The sequence below is a fragment of the Silurus meridionalis genome, chromosome 6, assembly GCF_014805685.1.
Source record: "Silurus meridionalis isolate SWU-2019-XX chromosome 6, ASM1480568v1, whole genome shotgun sequence".
Taxonomy (NCBI): domain Eukaryota; kingdom Metazoa; phylum Chordata; class Actinopteri; order Siluriformes; family Siluridae; genus Silurus; species Silurus meridionalis.
Window position 1 is genome coordinate 25,026,248 of NC_060889.1, and position 24,715 is coordinate 25,050,962.

General features: G+C 38.6%; 1 protein-coding gene across 13 annotated transcripts in view; it reads right to left on the reverse strand.

Annotated features, from left to right (window-relative positions):
* Positions 1-24,715, reverse strand: part of LOC124387128 (adhesion G protein-coupled receptor L2-like) — a 139,568-nt gene that overhangs the window by 31,128 nt on the left and 83,725 nt on the right. For 9 of the 13 annotated variants that reach the window (XM_046851255.1, XM_046851257.1, XM_046851260.1 and 6 more), the window contains 8 exons: positions 21,430-21,612; positions 19,672-19,710; positions 16,455-16,638; positions 9,284-9,406; positions 6,753-6,961; positions 6,469-6,642; positions 838-1,047; positions 314-534 (listed from right to left, as the gene is read on the reverse strand). In XM_046851255.1, the coding sequence (XP_046707211.1) occupies positions 314-534; positions 838-1,047; positions 6,469-6,642; positions 6,753-6,961; positions 9,284-9,406; positions 16,455-16,638; positions 19,672-19,710; positions 21,430-21,612 (1,343 nt within the window). The remainder of the gene's footprint in view (positions 1-313; positions 535-837; positions 1,048-6,468; positions 6,643-6,752; positions 6,962-9,283; positions 9,407-16,454; positions 16,639-19,671; positions 19,711-21,429; positions 21,613-24,715) is intronic. The other 4 variants (XM_046851258.1, XM_046851259.1, XM_046851262.1 and 1 more) reach the window with 1 other exon arrangement.

The window sequence follows — 24,715 nt, forward strand, 5'->3', positions numbered from 1 at the left end:
AAAGAAAGAAAGTCAGTCAGATAAACAGTCAGACAGAAAGAGACAATGATAGATAGATAGATAGATAGATAGATAGATAGATAGATAGATAGATAGACAGACAGACAGACAGACAGACAGACAGACAGACAGACAGACACATACATAGTGCCCGTGCCCTTATAAATTGTGACACAAAAACAAATGAATAAATAATATATTTGTTCCATCAATCACACCCACACAAAAAGAAATAAAAAATAACAATAAAATATGGCAATGTGACCAAAGCAAAAATAAAGCCTTTGAGGAAAATACTCCAAAGGTCACTCACACTCTCTTGGTGCCGTAGCTCCTGTAGTCGATGGCTGCCGAGATGGCGACCACTACGGCTGGGAAGAGGTATCCGGCCGCATAATAGTACTTCCGGCGGGAGAATTCGCTTTCGAAGACCTCGACGAGCATGATGTACAGCTGCACGCCTTCCAGACACATCCACGCAAACGCAGCCAGGAAAAAGAAATGAAGAATCCCGGCTATAACTGAGCACATGATCTGAGACATGACAAAGAGAAGGGACCAAAAAAACCAAACAATTAGGACAAGGAGGAAGAGTGTTTGCAGAGAAACAACAAGTTACCATGGAGACGGGGGGTTTAAATCATAACAACAATCCATCTGTCTGAGTTTTTGTTTGGAAATAGTTTTCGGGGAGAATGTAGAACGATTAACAACACAAAGCATGTATTTGGACCGTGACGATTTGACCTTTTCCACTCGGTGTATAAACGTTCCTTATCTTCTGTAACGAATTCCGATTTTCCATTCGCGTAAAAGGATCTCACCACGTTCACGTACCGGAGGTTCGGTCATGTTGAATCCTACGAGGAAGAAGAGCTCAGCGACGAAGAGGTTGATGCACAGGTTCTTGTGGATGGTGTTGCGGTCACTCTGCAGGCCACGGAAGAAGCAGAAGGTGAAGATGCTGATGGCCAGGCAGACGAGCGACACGGCCACGCCTATGCGCGTGATCACGTTCAGGAGGAAATCGTGGACGTTTCCGTCGCCCTGCAACAGCGAAACGCCAAACATCACTACTGACATTTTCTTTAAACTTAAGAGAATTGAAAGTAAAATGCTGAAGCTAACACATCCTCAACTCTGATCAGGATAAGTAAGTGTACCATTTGAGACGTGATGTAGCTGAGGTTGAGGAACTGCTATAGCCATTTAGGCCACTTCCGCCACGTACACCCACCAATACAATTTCTATATGGCTTTTATCAACTCTGGGCACAAGCTGGGGTACACCCTGGATGGGGTGCCAACCCATCTTGGGGCACAATCACACTCACACAAACTCTCACAGAATCACATACTACAGACAAAAGCAAAAATGCATATCTTTGGACTGGTGGAGGTAACCAGTGTGCCCAGAGGAAACCCCCAAACCACAGGCGGAACTTGCAAACTAAACTCATACACACAAGAGGTTGGATTTAAACCCATGTTAGATAAACATGATGACCACTAAGCCATTGTGGCCATCACCACAGGAGTACACCACAGGTTTATATTTCTAGATCTAAATAAATGTTTTTGGTAGCTAAACCAGTTTAACTATGCTAATCTGGTCTTGCTTGCTGCCTAACTAGCATAACAGTAAATATTCCATGCTATGTTGCTACCTAGCTTGATGAAGTTCACTAGCTATTAACATTAAATGAAATTATTTGCTAGCTTTCTAATCGTATTGACTTGAGAAAATCTCACCGCAAATGCTTTCTTTAATAAATCAATTTGGTCAAAATTCTATACATCTTACACAATTTGGTGTCCTTTAAAATAATCAAACACACATTACAGCACTTTGACAATTGTTTCTTCGCATGTCCCAGCTTGTTAGAAAGTTGATACAGCAGCCCTGGAGCTGAGAAGACAAAGGCCCAAAAGGGTTGGCTTTGTAAAAATCAAGAGTTGTAGTCTGATTTATGCAAAGTTTTTAATCTTGCGTACCAGTGTAGATTAATTCTTTGCTAGATAGTCAAAGCACTTTTGTACATCGCTCTGGACAAGGGCACCTCTTTAATGCCACAAATTTAAAAGGGGCAACTTAGCAGTCTCAGGGCTTAAACTTTACCTGGGTGTTACTGTAGTACTACTGAGAATAATATAGTCATGATAAGTATATGTACAATCCATAAAAAGACCTTCTATATACCAGGGATGGCTTATTTAAGAGAGCCAGCAGAGGTTTTAAAAGCAAGCTATTGCTAACATCATGACTCACAGACATTAGACAGCAGGGGTGACTTAAACAGTAGCTCAGGTGCCCTGGACAAGCCGATTATATTTTTCATTTTTTATTTTTTAATTCATCAGTGTCCAGTGACTGTTTGTTGATATGGCAGTCTGCTCATAAACACATTTATCTTCTGTCTATTGTCTAAATAAATCTTAAATATTTACTTACAGTTAAATTTATTTGTAATGTGATACGGTGATTACCCGGATTTTTATTATAATCAGTCTGAAACACTTATTAATACATCATTCATCATACAATGTTTTTCATGTTGGTAGGAGTGGAAGATCTCCTGCTATAGAGCTTTAAACCCTGAATGAATGTGAACGCTGACTGCACACCAGACCTCCTCACATCACCTACATCAGTACCTGACTTTACAAACACCCTTGTGGCTGAATGAACCTCACAGAAATCTCTACATGAACACTCCAAAATCTAGTGGAACATCTCAGAAGAGTGGAAGGCTTTTACAACAGCAAATGAGGACAAAATGTGGAATGAGATGTTCAAAACACATACGTTTCTCACAAAATTCTGTCCATATAGTATATCTAAGATGTTAATTATTGTATTTGCTATCTTTATTACTAGGTCAACCTTGTTTGTGTTTTATTTGCATACATTTACTACTTAGCAAGCTTGTTGGCAAAAATACTTTTAGATTATAAGTCTAGTTAGCTTTGTTTAGAATCTAACTGAAACATTTTTCTCAAAGTTTACTTTGCTCAATGATTCACAACAACATGATTGCTTGCAAGTTTAGTTTGTTTAGTTTGCTCACTATTTAATATACCTGCTAATTTTCTAGTCTAGATTACTTTGTTCCAAATTGTTACTCAATATATTTGCCTATTAATCTAGTTTACTGCATTAGCTGGCTAATATATTTACCCTGCTAGATTCTAGTTAACAATGCTAGCAATCAACATTTTTTAAAACACTTTGCTAGTGTCAAATATGTCCTTTTTCTTAAGATACAACATTCTGTGTTCTGTCTGACTTAGGGTAGCAGGTTAAAATCTCTGATCTTGGGGGTAATTCCACATTTGCGTCTAACATTTACTGTACAATTTCTCAGCAACCAAAGCAGTAGCATAGCCAATGGCAGCAGAGTTAATAAATGTCAAGGACTTGGACAGTTATTATTTGAAAATAACTGGCAACCAAGGTTCCAAACATGCTCTTTTTGCTACTTGCACAAAAAGGGGAACTTTATCAAAGTTCTATGAGGGTTTTACCCAGCAGAGGTGTAAACACAACAAGTATGCTAACCTAACAATGTTCTTGGCGAGCAAGAACTTCTTGCACCTTCGCTGCTCCCTGCCATTGCTATCAATTCGCTTACATTCACAGATCTGATGCTAACGCTGAGACTGACAGCACTCTTGCTACGAACTCTCACACTCCCCCATGCCTCTCAGATTCCTGTGCCTCCAAGCTAACACCTACGCACCACCATATCGACATCAACACTTGTATTACGCACCATCATCTTTAATGTCAACGCCAACATTCCACCCGCATCCCTGCTAATGCTTACCTTCCAAACCATCGCTGTCAGAGACCCACAATCCACTCGATCACTGCTAACACCCACTTTCTCTGCTAAGGCTCAATGATGATGATAATTTAGCATGACAGCACGGGCTGCTGTTTTCAGTCATTTACAATCATTTGCCATCAATGATGTTCATTTACCATGACAGGATCAAACTACCCACTATGACCAGCAACGATTCGTCTGGCTTACTTTGAAGGCTGAAAAGGTCATGTTGCTAGAACATTGCAAATGAGGGCTGTGCCATACATGAATAAATCATTTAGCTAATCAGTACCCTATGCTGCCTAATCAAATAAATATTGTCAGTTAAAAAGAGGTACCGCCATGAACTAGTACAAAGGAAAGATGAATTCAATGCTGGAAAAAGGAAAATGATTCCTGTTTGAAACTTTTAATCCATCTGAAGAATGTTCCAGAATAATGTGTTCTGAGTTATCATTTCTTTAAGCTAATTCCATTCAAGCAATTCGAAGTAAGGGAAAATGCACCAATCAGCATTTATTATTGAATTGCTGAAGTGGGAGGTGGCATACTTGCCGCTGAACGGATTATTACCATGGGTAAAGTTACTGCTAGCATTAAGATATGGATAGGGTAAAGTTCATGGGGCAAAACCTGTAATTTTCTCCACCACAAACCCCACATTTCCACATTTATTACTAGCTAAATGCTAACTGCATATGCTGTTAAACTTGTAATCCTGCTGTAATTCTATTGCTCATTGAAATATGGTCCCCAGCCTCCTCGAGGCTGTGCTCAATGGCAACGCAAGTTGCCGCTCAGGGCAAGTCTCCTGTGCTGTAAGAACACGTGTCTTAGCTGGATTTCTGCCTCAAGCCGTAAACACTGGTTTAGTCCTACAGCAGATGTGGCACTTGTACTCTTCACAGCAATGAGGTTTTAATGCCTTCCATCCCTCGTTTCTTTTTTTTTGCGATAGTCAGACTGTTAGCATCTGCCTCCAGTTTAGTCACTAGGCCTGTTGCATCAATCACAAGGTTTTACCACAGACATGATGCCGGTGCCAGGACCAGCATCTAATCTAAAGATGTTTACATGAGTTTAAATGGTGTTCGTTTGAAGACTGGAAGACATGCAATCACTCTCCTTATGGTGCTTGTTTACAATGATGTTGTTAGCTAATGGCATCTTTGGTTAGCTAGGTAGGTGATCCTAAAAATGCCTGCCTTGTCTAAAACTGCATATTTAGGTTGCTTTCCCATTTATTATAAATCCAGACAGAATCTTATAATACTAAGGTCACAGCCTGTCCCCTGGACATTTAGAAACTTAGAAATCTTTCCAGTGGTCCATCTGGGGCAAAGGTTTTATTCCAAACCTTATTATATATGGTTTCCTTTTCAAAATATTTGCCAAGTAGCACCCATTTGAATGGCAACATATGCATCAGTATTCGAAAGACCTTTGTGTCCATGGTAGTGTCTGGCAACATCAGACCCTGTTATCATTTGCTCATCATATCGACCACATAGCAAAACCTCCAGCCTAGACTTAGATCCATCACGAGCACAGGCTCCAGGTCAGTGGGGAAAAGAATAATCAGTGTTTAAGTCTGAGAACCTTTCCTTGACTCTTTTCTTTAGGTTGTCCCTCTGGACAAAGGTTTTATGTGTAGCAGACATCTCCTGTCTTTTCTATCAGACCGAGGTCCTGACTGCATCGCTTTAAGAAGCTTTGGCTATAAAAAAAAAGATCTCATAAGAAATCTCATGAGGTATACACTCTAGACTACCAGGCACTGGGAGGTACAAGAACGAGGCTTGGCCATATGGCCATCACATTAACCAAAAGTGTGGGGTAGTTCTCTGTCTCAGACCAAGTTTCAACACCAGTAAAAGTTCCAGGAATACGGGTAACTTAAAGTATCTACTCTCTTACAAAAAAACTATTACAATATGAACCTGTTGTTTGATTTGTTTCACCATGGGACACTCTTGAATATATATATATATATATATATATATATATATATATATATATATATATATATATATATATATATATGGTGGTATCAAAACGTTTCAAGACTAGATTTGTTTAAAACAAAGTAATTTATTTATCTACGTTTACATACTATACCCTTCAAAATAGTCCCCTTACACAGCGATACAGCGCTCCCACTTCTGGAATGTGTCCTGGAAGTCTTCTTTTCTAAGCGTTTCAAGCACCTTATGCAATCCACGCCGGATCTCTGCAAAAAGGAGAGCTCTAAAGAGCCCTAACATAGGAAGCTCTCTGATGAGAGCTCGGTGACAGAGTGCACATGTATAGCATCGGTTGCACAGCTTCCGATGTACACGGGGCAATGTCTTTTAGCACACTGACTTATAAAGGTCGGTGCTCCCTGTGACTGTGCGTGCAAGCTTGTGCTGCCATCTGTTACCGTGTTTTAAAACTAGTCACGAAACTTTTTGATACCACCTCGTAGACTTTTACAATGAAGGGGTTTCCTTTTAGACAGGATTCCAAGAGGAACCATTTTAGAAATCTAAGAATCTTTTAAAGAACATTTGAGGAGCCTTTCCTCACTAGGAGTACAGCTGTTAACCGTGATTCAATAGGCAGAATGGATTAGATACAAGGTGACAGGATTCCTTACCACATGTCCTCGATGGGCCATGAGGATGGCAAAGTTAGTGAGGTGACTACACGAGCAGGTGGTGTGCGTCTTATTCGTTCCCAGAAGCTTGCATCCCCGAGTCGACCAGTAGCCCATCATGCTCCTATCTGAGTAGTTCCAGAATGAGCAGTTTGGGTTGAAGTAGTTCTCAGTCTAAAAAGCAACCAGATGAGTATACACAGCATGGTGAAACACATTTCCTTAAATGAGTCCAGCATAATTCTTGGTAAGTACAAAATCTCGAGACACCATTTTCTACTTACATCAAGATGCTCGAGTGTGAAGACGACAGGCTCCGAAATAAAGATGCGACTGGACTCCTTGTTGATGGACGCAGACAGAATGTGGGAGTTGACGGTGAGTGTGTGGTTCCTCACTGTTCCTCCTTCGCTCACCAGCCTGAGCGTGGCGTTCTCCGTGGTCAAAAAGCGCCCGAGGTGTTTGTACAAAACAAAGACCAGCTTTGCAACACCTGCATTTCAGAAAAAAGAGTTCATTACAGCTCTAGGACATGATAATGTGATCCAATGTAGGGTATCTAGTGACCAATATTTGATATGTAGATTAATTTCTCGTCGCTAAACTGTTTCTCCAGCACATTCGCTTAGCACCACTGCTGCCACGTGAATATGACATATCAAAACACTAAGGAGACCTCCCAGGCTTGTCCTGAGAGTCACACAGAATACAGATTAACATGGCAGAGGTAGAGCTGCATCTTCCTAGAGACAAAACAGGGAAAAAAACATCTGGTTTTATTTTAACTTTTTAATTAATTTATTTATTTTTTTGCACTTCAAATTCAGAAGGCATTTAAGTAAATTGATGATTTGCTGTCTGTCTGAATCAAAGAAATAAAAGCGAACTATCTGTACAATTTTGGATCAATATAGAATCAAATAGAAATCGTATGTATCATATCATTGACTATGCATCGAGATGCAAATTGCATCGGCCTCAGTTATAAAGGTTAGCAGGAAACCAGAACATGCAAGACTGAAGACTTTCCCATGGAGGAATAATTCCTGGTTCAAACAAAGTACCATCAGAGAAGACTCCTTTCAAAAGCATCAAAATCCTTTTGATTATTAGTTTCAGATTATATGGCTCAGTGGTGTGAGCAGTTGTGGCTCAGTGGTTAAGGTTCAGGGTTACTGATCGGAAGGTATATTATTCAACCCCCAATATTGCAAACCTGCTACTCTTGGGGCCCTTGAGCAAGGGCCTTAACCCTCTGTGCTCCAAGGGGCACTGTATCATCACTGACCCTGTTCTCTGACCCCACCATATCCACCATGGCCATCAAATTACATATTAGTATAAGTGCATTAATATCTATTTAAACCTGTGATAGGAGCTGCAGCTGAACTACCATCCAAACTGCTGTTAGAGAAATCTAATCAACACCACTCTTCTGACCAGTCACTCTGCACTTGCTATATTCCCGTATCAAATGTCTTCTTTTTAAATCTATATAACCGGCTAAAATATTCCATATTTCATGAGATGTGACTGGAAATGACGTTGACACTATAACTATTTTAGACTTCCTCATCATGGTATACCGTGATATCAGTATACCATCACACAGCAGGTCTCCGGGATGATACACATGATCCCAGAGTGCTGTGAGGTCTTTGCACCAGTAAGGATCGTAATCCAGTTGAATTCTTCATTACACCGGACGATTACAGTCTTAAATTACAGTCTCGGAGAAGGGGACATGTACCGGTTTTACTTTCGCTGAGGTTGATTTCGCAGCCTAGCGCTCACACCCTGTCGTCGTTTGGACAACCCAACCCGTCTGTCACGGTTTATACGGGTTTGAAATTTCACTCTGCGCTGCAGAGCTTTGGTTCTTGATGACATTGTTCCCAAAACAAACAAACAAAGGCCAATACATAATCTCTACTTTGTGTGACAGCGCAAATCCGAAGATCTGCGGCTCGTGTTACAGGCGGTTGTCGCAATCTGAAGGGCATGTTCGCGGCTCTGTTTTGCTTCGTCATGTAGCCATCGAGAAAAGTCTGAGATTCATTGCGTGACTAAATCCTTGCACGACGTGACCTTTCAAGGATGACGCCTTCCAAATTCTACAAGCAAACGAAAACATTTCCACATCGATTTCGATAGTGGAACATGTTTACGGGCTCAAAATTTAGCATGTGATTGACAGCCTTTTTTTTTTTTGAGGAATTTTGCCAAAATTCACTCATAGTGACATCTGTCCGGATTCCCCCGAGTGCTACCTATATAATAATGCACGACTCAAAAACCAGTTCAACTTGCAGATTAGACATAGTTGGAAACAGTCTAGCTGGGCGTGACTGGATACTGATAAACACTTTTGATTGACATGCTCTGTTCGAGACTTGCTACCTTGCTTAAGTGGAGCTTAACTCCAAACAGTCCCTATAATTGGGGATGAACCTAAAGGCCTAAGCGTTAAGTATTAAGTCTTTTCAGTCCCACACCTACAAATCCACCCAGTCTTAATAGTCTACATTTGATCTAAGCTAGCTTTCTCATCCTAGCTTACTCATCCTCAATCTGTTTTTGTTACATGGATCCATCATTTTAGTGAAATATTTATAAATATTTTGAGTATTGTGACTCTTCATAGTGAAGTTTACACACCCTGTTTCACTATTCACTATTTGTTAAGACTTTGCGCCGCATGTTGTGTCCCTCAAGACCAGCATTTACCTAATTACAAAGCATTCACAGACACTAACGCTTCTCGGGAGCTTACAGTGCCCGAAACTGAGCGATGACTCAATTCTATTTCACGCACCATTCTTGCTGTTTAATTTGACCGTGTTGGCGGGGAGCTGGATCATGGCGCCTCCTTTGCTTGTCTGAGGAAACCTGAAATCCTGAACGTGGCCTTCTGTGCTCAACACATACACGTCCAATACTGCAAAAATGGAGAGAGAGAGAGAGAGAGAGAGAGAGAGAGAGAGAGAGACAAGAATTTTAAATCTGTACAAATATTTAACACATTTTATTTAAAATTATATAAATCTAATTATATACCGTAATTTCCGGACTATAAAGCGCACCCAAATATAAGCCGCACCCACTGAATTTTACAAATATTTTTATTTTGAACATAAATAAGCCGCACCTGTCTATAAGTCGCAGGTGTCTACATTGAAACTAATGAACTTTACACAGGCTTTACCAAAAGAGAGTGTCTGTTACACGGTGTAATGGGTGAAATATGTTTTGTCTCCTTTAAGAGCAAAGCGGCATTTTGGAAATAGCTTGCCACCGCATTTTTCCAGTATTACTGGGTGTGTGCAAGACGAGGATTATGTCCTTATTATTTTCTGATGCTCATTTCTAAGTTTCTTTGACTAACCCGTAATGCTGTTGCCAAGAAAAATAAAAAAGCACGAGTTTTGGAAACCTGTCTGTGCTTATATGATTTCTGTTGCAACTGGAGTTAGCGCGCTATCCAATGACCCAGACTCAACGCGTTACAACGGCTTGTATCTAAACAGTAGCCGACCAAGAAAGTCATTATTCACTGTCTTCCTCCTTCCTTTCACAACAATTTCTCTCGGGAGTTTTTCTTTTGACATCGTCGTGCGTTTAAAAATCACCATCGGTGAAGCTTTTCTCCCGATGCCGTGCAGCTCAGAACACAGGTGAAGTGCGTTTTTTCATGCCCGGTCGGCAATTTCATTGGTCTAATGTTATGGGGTTCAGTTTTTTGGCTTAAAGTTTGTAAAACCGGGAAAAAACCCAGGAAAAATCTATAAATTAGCCGTGTCATTGTTTAAGCCGCAGGGGTTCAAAACGTGGGAAAAAAGTAGCGGCTTCTAGTCCGGAAAATACGGTAATACAAATTTTATTTCTATACTTTGATCTAAGACACTAAAAAATGGGACAAAGAATGAAATTCATTCATTCATTCATTCAATCATTGTTTTATCATTGTTTTATTGTTGTTTTATCGCAAGATGGTCAGGTTAAGTGCAACCCCTCAGATACATTTGCATTGAACATGTGCAACATATAACCAGTGGTGTAAAGTATTTGAGTTAATGTTTGCTACTCTCTAGTTTTACTGAGCAGCAAATATATAAGCAACTTTTACTCTCTACCCAACTACATTTACGATTCAATATATGTATTTTTTTACTCCACTGCATTTTAATGGAAAATTCCCGTTACAAATGACAGCAGGGAGGTGACTTTATTTGCTTTAATTTCATTTGTCCATTGAACGCTAATGCTTCTGCTTCTTTGTGACGTAAAACTGTAATTCGGTTCAATTCATTTTTATTTCTATAGTGCTTTTAACAATGGACATTATCTCAAAGCAGCTTTACACAGATAATGCAGAAATAAAGACAAATTTGTTTCATTCTGGCATGTTCGAGAGGCCGTTGTGTTGATTTTGGTTAGATGTACAATTCAATTTGTATTTTAGGAATTAAAACCTCACCAAACAACTGTTTAACGACTGTGTCTTGGTGTCGAGAACTAGTGCATCTTCGAGTGCAAGTCAAATTCTCAAGTACTGTTCAAAATCAGATACTTCAAGATGTTTACTCAAGTCCTATTGGAATCTGTGAATTTGAACTTTCACAGTAAGGTATCTATACTTCTATTCAAGTATGATTTTCAAGTACTTTTACACTTCTGAATAGAACTTGCATTTTTCCTCTATTTTCTAAGGAGCACAAGTAAAGTGAAACAAAAGAAAGTGCCTACAAACCTTAAATCTAAGATTTAAAAAAAAAAAAAACAAGCATGACAAGACTTCTTGAGATGGATCATCGTTTTTTCGAAGGTCTGATTTCATATACGGCTCCGCACATACATAATTTATATTTTTATATCTAGAACAATACATTTCAAATACATTAAAGGGGAAATGAACTGTACATATAGTGCATGATATATACAATATATTGCGCAATTTCTTTTTACACCAAATCTATTCAAATCCATTACCACACGGCCCGAGGTTAAAATCCGTTTCCCTGAGTACAAAGATGAATTTCATTGCATGCTTTTACAGCTGTACTAAAATAACAGTAATAAAACTAAAGATAATAAGTACAAATAAAAACCGAATTCTTCTTCTACTTATTATCATTATTATTAAATCAACTTTCCAGGGTTAAGCTTCGCCTTCAACCTGATCGATTTAATCCGATAGCTTCAGTCATTGCGTCGACGCAAAAGCTCACGGCCGGAAGGGGAAAAAAACGTGACAATGACAGTTATAAAACGATCTGTTTATGCCACGAGGCTCTGGAATGAGAAACGCTGGCCTGTTATATCCTCCAGCCACAACCCATGCATTGTGTGCTCGCTTAAAGGAAAGATATGGAGCGTTTACCTGTCATGAGAGTGGAACTATTGGGAAAACACACACACACACACACACACACCAGAGTACACAGTGTGTGAATGTCAAATATAGCCGGGATCAAACCTATCACTAGACTTTTACTGTGATTCCTCCTGTGGCTGCTGATAGGTTTGTGTCTTCAGCTGCGCCTTTAGGGCCCCGACGGAGCACAGCTCCGAATCCATTCAGACTCCGTTCTGAGCTCGCTTTGATGTGTGAAAATACAGCGAGGTCAGACGCCAGTATTAGCGAGAACTCCCTTCTCACTCTCTCTTTCTTTCTCTCTTTCTCTCACTCTCTCTTCAACTTATAGTTCTGACACTTGAAAACAAGGGACCTTTTTCGGCCTCTCCTATCTTTCTTTCTTTTCATCCGGCAGCACGTATCCACTCCATCTATTTCCTTCAGCCCTCGAGCACTTGCCTTGTGTTGCGGTTGAGTTAAATTATGCTAATTACCGGTGAGAGACGGAGACGGAGTGGCAAAAAAAAAAAACGTTTTGCTAATATGCTCCAGGGCACTTTCTGTCAGCCGTGGAGCCGGCAGGCACTGGGCTGCATCGCTAACCACATCTTACGTCTTTCAAAGAAAAGGGACGGACTTAAACAGGGCGTGCGAGGTGCATCTGCAGCTGGGGGAGGACAAAAAAAAACTACAAAAAGACTTGTGCAAAAAGTAGATTAATACTGTTTTCAACACTTGCCAAAACAGGAAAGTAGTTATTAAAAGACCACGAGTTGAAATAAAACTTCTATTATTCGCAAAAAAAATTCTCCACAAGCAGCCACAGCACTTCATCTCTCTCTTTCTAACACATCATACCTCTGCTTTAAAGCTTAACCATTGTTTATACAGGAGGGGTGGAATGAGGTGGGAAAAAAGAGATTCATATTAAGGCAAATCTAAAAAAAGTAAACCATTATAAAGAGGAAAATGATTGAGAAATGCTGAGGTTATTAATGTATGAAATAAATAAACAAACAAACAAACACCTCTAAATTAAAATGTAGCAAAAAATAGTAGGAAGGTAATAAAAAATGCTGAAAAGACAAAAAAAAAAAAAAAAAATTAAAAACCATAAAATAAATAAGCTGGTAAATATTGAGGTTAGAAGAAATAAATGCATACAAAAAAAATAAGAAAAAAAAAAATTCAATTTTTTTGTTTGTTTGTTTGTTTTTACTTTGAATTTTTATATATAATACGAATATAATATGAATAAAGAATTTAAATCTATCAAACAAACAGGTAGATGATTTTAAAATGGTGAGGATATTAACCCTAAACAAACAAAAAGCAAAAAAAAAGTAAATCAGAAAAAGTAAATTAAAACAATAAAATAAAAAACAAATAAATATAAAACAAAATAAAAAAAAATGTGTCACTCAAAATGTAAAGTCAGTAAATTAAATAAAAATATTTTGGTTTGAGAAATGCTGATGTTATTAGCAAAATAAATGAGCAAAATTAGTAAGTAAAAAAAAAAAAAAAAGAAAGTAAATAAACTGGTTGACAAATAAAAATGTATAAATAATATTACAAACAATTGCAAAATATAAATATAAATAAATATATTATAAATTATATAAATGATAAATAAAAAATGGAAAAAAAATTGCTGTTATTAATATTATATATATATATATATATATATATATATATATATATATATATATATATATATATATATATATATATATATATATATCTTTTTATCTTTTCCTTACTGTATGAGTTACATGAGAGGACAATAAGATTTTCTCACATCTGCTTTTGATATAGTCCCCATGTCTGCTTTTGAACTCCTGATCTCCACCAGCCCCACGTGTGCTTTAATATCTGAGGTGAAAAAGATGCGAGTGAAAGCGAGGTAAAGCAGGTGTACATGCTCTAAGAGGACGTGGGGGGGGGTGAGAGTTTCAGCCCTGAAATGTAAAAAGGTGGAAGGCCATTGAGAAGAGGTTAAAAGCGGAGCTATGAGAAGCCGAGCACGTTAAAGCTGACCAATATGAACGAGCTCGCGACACTAATAAAGTCTGCTGGCGGCGCAGGAATGAAACACACAAAGGATCACGGGGAATCTCTTTCAAACCTCATCCTCGTCTGACTGAAAAAAAACTGCTACTATCAGTATTGAGACTCTGCTCGGCTAGCTCAGTAGAAATCCTGACTACTGAAACTATTCAAAACTTCATGAATAAAGAGGTTTTATGTTGGTTTCAGGTTTTTTTACTGCTTTTTTTATTAGCAATATTAAAAAACAGCATTGTTACGTCAATTATAGATAGTGAAGAAATTATTAATGTAAAAATAATAAATAATTTGAATGTTTATCTTAATTTAGATGTTAGTTATTAATCATTTATTGACTAATTCTTTGCTAAAATTCACTTGTTTGTGCAAAATTGCAAAACGCAAGTAAAGTAATGTAAATTTAAGTAAATCAAAGCTGTCAATTAATGTTAAGTAAACGAAGTAAAGTAAAGTAGAGTAAATTTAAGTAAATTAAAGCCGTCAATTAATGATAAGTAAACAAAGTCAAGTAAAGTAGAGTAAATTTAAGTAAATTAAAGTCAATTAATGATAAGTAAACAAAGTCAAGTAAAGTAGAGTAAATTTAAGTAAATTAAAGCCGTCAATTAATGATAAGTAAACAAAGTCAAGTAAAGTAGAGTAAATTTAAGAAAAATTAATGTTGAGTCATAAAACAGAGTAAATTTAAGTAACAAACTAGTCAATTCAAGTAACAAAGTAAATTAAAGTAGGTTCAATCAAGGCAAGTCAATTAAAAAAAAAATCAGGTAGGGTTAATTAAAGTAAATGAATGTCAAGTCAAGTTACATAAAGTAAAGCATTCAAGTAATGCGAAATAAACTCAAATAAATTAAGTAATGTAGAGTAAATTCAAGCTACAATAAAAACATAAAGAGCCATTTTCAAAGTCTTATTATTTAGAGACAAATACATAGAGAGTCCTCTCAGTGTCTACAATCAGCTCAAATCTACATGAATTCACAGCACTGCATGGCCCCCCAGGTGAGCCTGGGCTTGTGCGTGTGTTTTTTTAATACCGCAACATAAATTCATGTTGGCAAGTGGAAATGTCTTGAATACAATCAGATATTGCTTGTATTTCTTATTATACGTTTACAACAAACTAAATATAAGATCAGTAAACATATTTCCATTCATTATTCCTCATTCTTAAAATAAATGCTTTAATTTGAAAAAAAATACTTTTAAAGGCTTGAAATGAGTACAAATAGCTTGAAATAGGTTCAATAATATTAGACCTGGTTTATTGTAATTGTATAATAGGAAATACCAAATTCTCTTGCTAAGACGTCATGTTGAGCCGAGAGCGCCGGCGTACATACTCAAAAGCCTTTCAAATCCTCGCAAATCCGGATAATGGACAGAAAAGTTAGCGTTAGCTTTTAGACCTCGGGTTGCAAGCCGAATTGGAAGTAAAAAGCCGGGTGATTTGGGAAAGCTGCGGGCAACGAGAATGACAGCGAGAAATCCGGTGCTTACATCGCAGGTGGAGAGAGAAAAAAACATGTCCCAACATATCATTTGCTTTTTCCTCTGGCTGTGTGTAACTTTCTGAAATGGTTGTGTTCGGGTTTAAGACCTTGACGGGTTATGACCTTATACTTATATTTTAAAAGACTTTTATTTTAATAGAAAACACTGGTGAGACGTCCAGTAATAGCAATTAACATGCTATACAGTTAAACTTAAATGTGCATTAATCATTCCCATTAATCAAATATAGAATCTATCAATCTATCAATCTATCTATCTATCTATCTATCTATCTATATAGAGTATATACGAAAAGTCACGACTAAAAAAGCGCCATCAAAAGAAAGAAAGAAAGAAAGAAAGAAAGAAAGAAAGAAAGAAAGAAAGAAAGAAAGAAAGAAAGAAAGAAAATATCCATGCTTAAATGAAAACGAGTGGACATGGACTGAGTCTCCATTTGTTGGTATAATAACCTCCAGTCTTCTGGGAAGATGTTCAACTAGATTTTAAAGTAAAGTCAGGTACTGATGTAGGTGAGAAGGTGAGGAGGTCTGGGGTTCAGTCAGCATTTACATTCAATCCAAATGTGTTGAATAGGGTTTGGAGCTCTATAGCAGATCTTCCAGTCCAACTCATGTAAAGCAGATCTTCGTGGAGGTTGATTTGTACACAAGGGTTTTGTCATGCTGGAACAGGTTTGTCTTGTAGTTCAAGTAAATGGATAATGTAATGTTACCAAATCTAAAAATCAATCAATCAATCTATCAATCTATCTATCTATCTATCTATCTATCTATCTATCTATCTATCTATCTATCTATCTATCTATCTATCTATCCATCTATCCATCCATCCATCCATCCATCCATCCATCCATCCATCCATCCATCTATCTATCTATCTATCTATCTTAAAATGTTTGTATAGAAATGTTAGAAATCACCTCAACGCTCAGAACAAATGCTTACCAAACTCCATCATCCCTAATCACAACTCTGTAACAGACCTATTAACCACTGGTGCTGACAGAAAGCTCTCATCACACCCAGCTCTCTCACTGACTCACTGATGTTCTCCGCAGGCACTCTGACGACAGCCGGCTCGATCAGGTTGTCGGCGAGAACAAAGGCCCCTTCCTCAAGCGTGTCCAGCAGCATGGTGGCGGCGTGCGTCTGCTCCGTCGAGTTCATGTCCTCCCACGACTTCAGCGCTTCCGGCCTCAGCAGGTTATCCACCGTGTCCACGATCGCCTGCGTGCGAGAAAACCGGAGAGGTGATCAGACAGCTGGAATTCGTCTTTGTTAAAAAAAAAAAAAAGCAGGGTCTATACATAAATGATGCAGGCCAAGGAAGTGTAACAGAAGCTAATGAGACTCATGACAAGCGAGTAGGGCCATGGAGAAAGGAGTCGAGGGAATTTACGTGGGTATTTGGCAAACAAGGACCAGTGTTTGAGTGTTGTGTGTTACCTTGTGTCATTTAAAAAGAAAAGAAACAAATTAGCCCAATATTTTTCAAATCAATGAAGCGTTCTTGTTCGCCTACTTATCCCGTCAAAGCTCTTGTTTCCAGAGACCAATTAAGACTATGTTTCATAACAGGATCTGACCGCATTGCCCTCAGAATCTATGATTTTTCCTGTAGAGGTAAAAAGCGGGAGAAGGGGGCATGAAAGCTTATCGGGCAGCGGGATCTGTTCGCAGGAGCCTGGCGGACTGGAGGGGAAAATGCCATGTTCCCCTTCACTTTCTCACTCCTAATCGAGAGCTTTTCATTTCCTGAAGCCTGGAGCGTGGTGCTAACTGAATTAAACAATCCCAACGCTGCTCGCCTGCCTCGTTTAAACAGGCCAAGGACGGCTCCCGACATCACATCATTGGCCACTTATAGGCCGGTGTCACTGCAGGCAGGCTATTAAAGAGGCAAGGAAGAAAGCTCAGGCGAGGCTTCTTGGCTTTTTCACCGTGGACTTCATGATTTAGCGAAGATAAAGCCGCTTTAAGACCAGCTAGGTCATCCTCACAGGAAGCTTTTCAGCTGCTTCAGCACAAGCAGGGAGTCTAATAATGTGGCTTTGCGGCTGTCCATCAGAACAGGTCTTAAATGAGACTCGAGTCAGATTAACCTCATTAAAACCACCAAAATTTCTTTTTTGTTTTTGCCAATAATTTGATTGAGAAATGTATGTTTATGTTTAGATAGCATCATGAGACAATAACTACATTATTTTGTATAAAATAAAACAGAAAAACAGATCACAAAAAAATTTTTGTTTGTGAGGACAGTGTCAGTGCATTTAATTGTTCGCTTGTTTCATTGTTCTATTGTTGATTTTTTTTATTTTGTGTTTTGTGAAAACTGGAATGCAAACTTGGGTGCTTTATAAATATATATATATAAATATTTTTATTATTAATTTTATTTTATTATGATTATTATTATTATTAACTTTTAGTAGTATTTACAATAGTTTTTATTATACTGTGCTTATTATTATCATTATCATAATCATCATTATCATTATTATTATTATTATTGAAAAGAATTGTTTTCAATAATTGTTGGCAGCAAAGTGCCAACAATTCTTTTTTTTTTTTTCTTTAGTTACGCTAAAAAAAAAAATCATACTTTGGATACAAATAGATTCTTTTATAGTTACTTTTACGTTTGCAGAAACCTTCTGAAAAACAAGCTAGCTCCTTGTAACCTGTATCACATCGCTGCTATAAACAGTTGCCCCCTATATGTTTATTCTTGTCTTACTAAAACTGGAGACTCTTTCCAAAAAATGCGTTTTACTTCAAGGGTGTCTGTTCGGACCTATTACTGATGTTATCCAAAGGTTAATTTACTGCTATGGCAAAAAAAAAAAGAAGTTCATAAATAAATACATATTTACAAAAATAACTGTGCTGTACTTTTAAATTAATAATTGTTGAGTAAATTCTACAATTAGCTACGGACTGTATTATTAACATACAGGTAAAACGTAAACTGAATGACCAGTCGGTTGTATAACTGTGAAAGAAAACATGGGTGTGAGGAAGAAACTCGCTCGTTAACTCGCAAACGGAAGAAGCCTGTGCCCTTGTGAGGACGAGGAGTGTGTACGGCGTGAGAAGCGAGCACTCAGCTTATTCTTAATCTGAACAAGGTTTGTCAACACCGACACACTCATTCGAAAGGAGAGGACATTTAAAGACGAGATCATAGCAAACATTTGGGGAAGCTGGCATACGAAGCGGGCCGTCGTCGGCCTATTTCTTTCAGCAGACAAAAGGGAAAAGGAGAAGGATAAAAAAGAAAAAGAAGAAGAAAAAAAAAACCTGGTCACATGAATAAACCCCAGGCAGAAATAAGCTCTCGTGATATCAGCCTGGGATTTTTCTGTGGTGAGTGTTTGTGTTCTTACAGAAGGAAAAAAACACACACACACCCCAGAGTTGGAAAGACGATGCTGCGGAAAACGGGAAACGTTTCAGATACGAACAGAAATTCCTTCGAATCCATCAAACAACCGAACGCGGTCCGTGAGAACGAAGGATGCGCGGTGAGCGCTGAAAAGTTGAAGTGGGTGAAAAAGCGAGCGCGCAGCCACTTTGATCACACTGTTGGCAGACGGGGATGGTGCAATTACGGCCGCAGGAAAGCAATTACTCATACAATGTTACAGTGCTAAGGGACGAAAGAGAGAGAGAGAGAGAGAACGAGAAGGAGAAAGAGAGAGAACGAAGGTGTGAGAGGGAGAAAAAAAAAGAGAAGGGGAGAACAAGTGGTTGCGCAGGAGATCGGAGACTGGTTTGGGAAACAGGTGGGGGAGGAGAGAGAAAGGGGAAAAACGGCGAGGTGATGAGAAAATTCGGAAGCAGGAGACAGAAGCAGAAGCGGTGCAATGAAGGAAATGCTGGGCGTAAATAGAGCGAGAGAAGGAAAGAAAAAGAGTGTGAAAGTGAGAGAGAGAAGGCAAAAACAAAGAGCGAGGGATAAGGGATTGAAGGGGAGGAGGGAAAGGAGATAAAAGGTAAAAAGCAAAAAGGGGGTAGAAAGTGAAAGAGAGAGAGAGTGAGAGAGAGAGAGAGAGAAGAGAGGGATGAAGTGCTGAAAAAAAACAGCAGCCAAGCAGACAAAGAAAGCGATGCTGCTAATAAATGCCTAAAGGATGAATCAGATTTCTGCAGACACCAGAAAGCCAGACAGACAGACAGACAGACGGCCAGACAGATGGCCAGACAGGCATGAAGGGAAGCCACATGCAGTAAAGCTGGATTATACCATGAATATACCTTCATATAGGCCCTGCATGTCTTTTCTCGCTTTTGACGCTTATTTTGAAGACAAAAGAAAAGAAAAAAAATCACAAAAATTTAAAAGAAAGAAGATCAAGAATCAGACAGAAACATATACACACACACACACACACACATACACACAGTGTTAGATGTTAGAAGCTACAAAACCAGGTCCTGCATCATCAAAAGGAACATCAAGGCACCACATTCCTGCACACAATCAAGCGTTTTGTCTCATACGATGCAATCAGACGTTGCACGAGAGCAGCGCCACACTGAGAGAGCGACGCGCTACCCTGCGTCGCCCTCCTCTTTCAATTAAAAGCGTCTTTTGAATACCTAACTAGCTTACATAACCAAAACGCCAGGACTGCTGAGTTATACAGAGACAAAGCGTGGGGTGGGGTGAGGTGCGAGGTGGTGGCAGATAGAAGTGGGGGATTTAAAAAAAAAAGAAAAAAAATGAAAGAAAAAAAAAAAAACGGAGACGCAAGTACTGGACCGTGCGAGAAAATCCATTAAACTCAATGCATTCAAGCTGGAGGAGGTCATTTGTATTTGATGGTCAGGATAATTGTGCTATCTGGCGATATGAAGGTTTCAGAGCCGCCAATTGTCATTTCATCAAAACAAAGTTCCCCCCACCCACACACCCACCCATACCCGCTGTATCTCCTCCAGACACCAACCCCCTCCCCTCTTCACCCATTGCTCTTTTCTCGCGTACTTCGTTGTTTCTTCGGGCAGCGGTTTTCTGCAGCGCCGGCGATGGCCTGAAGGCGGAGTCAAGTCCACCACCTCTCCATCCCACAATTGTTGATCAACGGCCTTTTTTATTTCGTTAAAAAATAAAAGAAAGTACAAAATTCCACTGAGTTGTAGGCGAATTTATTTTAAATTGTAATCTAGTGTCCCGGTGTAGATTTATTCATTGCTAAAGACTCAAAGCACTTGCAAGTGTAAATGGTGACACCCTCCAATCGTGGCTTTTTCTGTGGAATTTTTGACTTCAATAAAAGCTGAATATGATGTCCCTGAATCTTGCTCTTTTGTTTCATTCTTTTTTTTTTCTAGACAAATTTTCATCTAGAGCGGCAGGTGAGTCAGATGCGCTAACCCCCATAATTACAGGGGAGCTGAGCTGGAACATATTCAGGATGGGATAAAACAAAAACAAAAAAAAACCCTAAGGCTGGAGAAGTGACAGGTAGGACAGGAGGGAGGGCATGTCCTTCTCTACCACTTAGAAAAGATAAGCCCTCAAAATGAAAGGAAAAAAAAAAGGGATTGTCTGCGGAAAAAAAGCAAAGCAAATATGCACAGGCATAGGTGGGTAGTGGTTCAGGAATTCCACCGGGTCTGCTAAACGTTTCAGGAATTCCACAGTGGCAGGAAAATGAGCTCGGGGAAAGGCGGGAGCGATGGAGTTCAGGAAAGCCGCGAATTTTACAATTGCGGCAAGCTCGAAAAAAGGTTCTGCTTGGAACAGGGGGACTTGGTAATGCAAAATAAGCGGTTGATCTGCACCCAAACATCAACCGAGAACATAAATGTGCAATTGGATGTCTACTTATCCGTAATAGCCCTCAAAATTGCACAGAAATAGCCCTTTAAAAAAGTGGCCGAAAACCAACCCTTTGAAAATACACTTGGAAATAAAAATAAACACTGCACTATTATTCCTCATCGCAACCTGGATATTATGAAAACAGGGTCGAAATAAAAGACAAAAAGAACATTATTCCGTTGTACCTTGTTAAAACTGCGTCCGGCCGAGTCCTTTTCGCTCTTGAGTTCCTGAAGCTGTGCGTCCAGGATGTCCACCAGCTGCTCCATGAGCCTGACGCTGGAGCTGACATCGCCAGCGAACACCGGGCCGTGTGTGTGGCGCGCCAGCTCATTGGCCAGGTTCGCCGCGTTCTCCCCGCTCCGGATCTGATCCAATTCAGAACCAAATAGTGTGATTACAAGGGACACAAATTACACGGTAGGCTTAATGCAGGGAACTGGCAGAGAACGCAAAAGAACTCATGTTGATAAACTTTGCAGCCCGAATTTGGGCTGGTGAGTAAACGGTTTAAACTGGAGAGGAAATTGTTACTTGTTGCAGGGAAATGAATGTGGCGTGACTGGAAGCGGGGCTTGCTATTCGCAACGCATTAATCAAAGGGTGTCGTTAACTGCTGTCCGCACAGAAACGCTAAATAACATGTTTTGGATCTTTATCGACGTAGAGGTGGATTAAATTATCCCATAGCTCACAAAGTTGCTCGACAGTAAACCACAACTTGTTCCGAATCCGTTGGCTTGCGAAGCTGATGAAAGAATTCGGGCGAGGAAACGGGCGATGTTTCAGCATCATCAAATGCCAATACTACGTATCGGTCAGTAAGGTGCTTATTACTCAAGGACAATTGATTTCAAATGGAGACAAACTCGGTTTTTAATTGGTGGAGAAACATCTCATAGGGGACATGACATTTAATTAGATCGAAAGACAATAGGGCTTTCAATATATATATATATATATATATATATATATATATATATATATATATATATATATATATATATATATATATATATATATATATATATATATATATATATAAAATTTTTCATCGTGATTAATAGCATGATTTTCATGAGTTAACTCGTGATTAATCACATCTTAATCGCACATTTTTATCTGTTCTAAATGTACCTCGAATGAACACTTTTTAACAGTCTAATCAACATGAGCAGAACAAATATGGATGCTTTATGCAATTGTGTGTTTATTATCAGTGAAACCAAACTTTATTATGTGAAACTATATTTTACTTATAGTGAAAACTGCAAAAATAAAACATTTTGTAAATGTTTCAAAGTTATTATGGTTGTTTGAATTACGTACATCATCAGTACCCCAAATTAAACTTTTTCTACGTTTCCACACGGACGGTTTTAATTGCCGGATGCATCAGGGCGGATTTTGGTGCATGATCTGATCGGTACTTGTCATTTTCACCACTCGTCACGAGTTCCCGGAACAAATTACCAGCAAGAACCGATCCACTACTGTGTATATATATATATATATATATATATATATATATATATATATATATATATATATATATATATGTATATTAGGGGTGTAACAAGTTCATGCCGGAATCTTTCGGTACAGGGCTTTCAGTTGGGTTCACATGTGTACCGAATACAATAATTTATGTGCGGAACATAGTTACAATAGTTCCCTCAGGAACGTAAGTTTCTTTAGTCTCTACCTCACACTTTGAGTGCATTTTTTCTTTAATCATTATTACACTTGAAAACATACACAACAATGCCAGAATATTGACACTTTGGACAGTTTTTGCCATGTTCACTCAGGGGTGTACTCAATTTGGTTGCCAGGTATTTAGACAATAATAGCTGTATGTTGAGTTCTTTTCAGAGGACAGTAAATCTATACTGCTATACAAACTGCACTTTTTTTCTATTATATAATATAATGAATCTTACATTATTCAATATTTTAAGTTCTTTTGATGAGGAACAGTCTAGTTTCCTACAATGCTGTAGTCATCTGTTAGTTTGAATAGGAAGAATTTGCCAGTTTAGCACAGAGCAGAAAGCAGCTGCTTCACATTCAATTGCCTTAGTGAAGTTTCAAAGCATAATTCACTCGTTTTTTTTAAAGCCTTGATTACTTGTGTGTAGGTTTCTTTTACATTTCAGGTGCATTCTTTCATCTTTTACTGTTGTGTACCTCTGACTAATTACAGCTGTTGATTAAAAAATAAACGCAAGCAATGCTTTAAAATATAATCAAAGTGTAACTAATTAAAATTAATTTTAATTTAATTTAAATTAAGTTTTTCCATCATTTTTCAGTCTCTTTTGTCAGAACAAAAAATTCATCTGCCGATTAGCCAATAAGATATTCACACTAAGCACAGCCACAACAGCGGCTTAGAGACAACTCTGTGAATGTCCTAGAATGGTCCAGCCAGAACGCTCTTAAACTCTTTTGAATATCTCAGGAGAGACCTGAAATTGGCTTGAGATGATTTGCTTGAGAGGATTTGCCAGGAAGAATTGAGGTAAATTCCCCCAATCCAGGTGTACAAAGCTTGTTGCGTCATATCCAAAAAGACCCGAGGCTGTAATTGTTGCCAAGGGTGCTTACATGAAGTAGGGATTAAAGTCTGAATACTTAAGTACAGATAATTTTTTCATAAATGTACAGACATTTCTAAAATTCTGTTTTCACTTTGTGATTATTAAGTAATGGGTGTAGATTAATGAGAAAAAAATCACTTTGAAAAAAAGTGAAGGGAGTCTAAATACTTTCTGAATACACTGTATATCAGTGCGGGGGGGTGGGGGAGGCAGTCAGTCTAAACACTTTTAGAAGCACTGACCTACATTTACAACCTGAACTCTAATATTTGTTCCATTAAATTGTATTAATCAATTCCCAACAGTTTATTCTTTTCATTTTGTAGTGTTTCTCTTGTCTGCACTGCTTCCAGTACGTGTATGTTAGATTTTTTTGTCCAATCAGATTTCAGCCTCTATGTGCTGCCATGTCAATCTAATCTGCCCAGGGCCTTCAAAGTCAGTACTGCTGGCGTTTTTACCATAGTCTCTATTATCAATGAGTCTGTTTCTTTAACCAATCAGATTTCAAATTCGCCTCATAGGGCAGCTAGCAAGAAAAGCAAGACATTATGAGGATCGGCCAACCGCAAAGCTATCTAGCTTGTCTCAGCTCGGGAAAGGGTTTGTTCGCCATTTCCAGACCAGTGAATACAAGCGGTACCACTGACTTACAGCCTCTGAGGAGCGGTGCAAATTATGAGTATGCATCTCTGGTGAGTAGTTTGTATTTTATTACATTTTTTATGTTTTTGTCATGTTATTAGACAAATATTGATTCTGAACTGCTCCAGATGATGTAGGTGGCAGAGGTGCGGTTGTAGTGTAGAGGTTTGGAGCTTGCTTTAGTAAAATGGTATTCACCCTCCATATGCAAAATGCCTCTTTC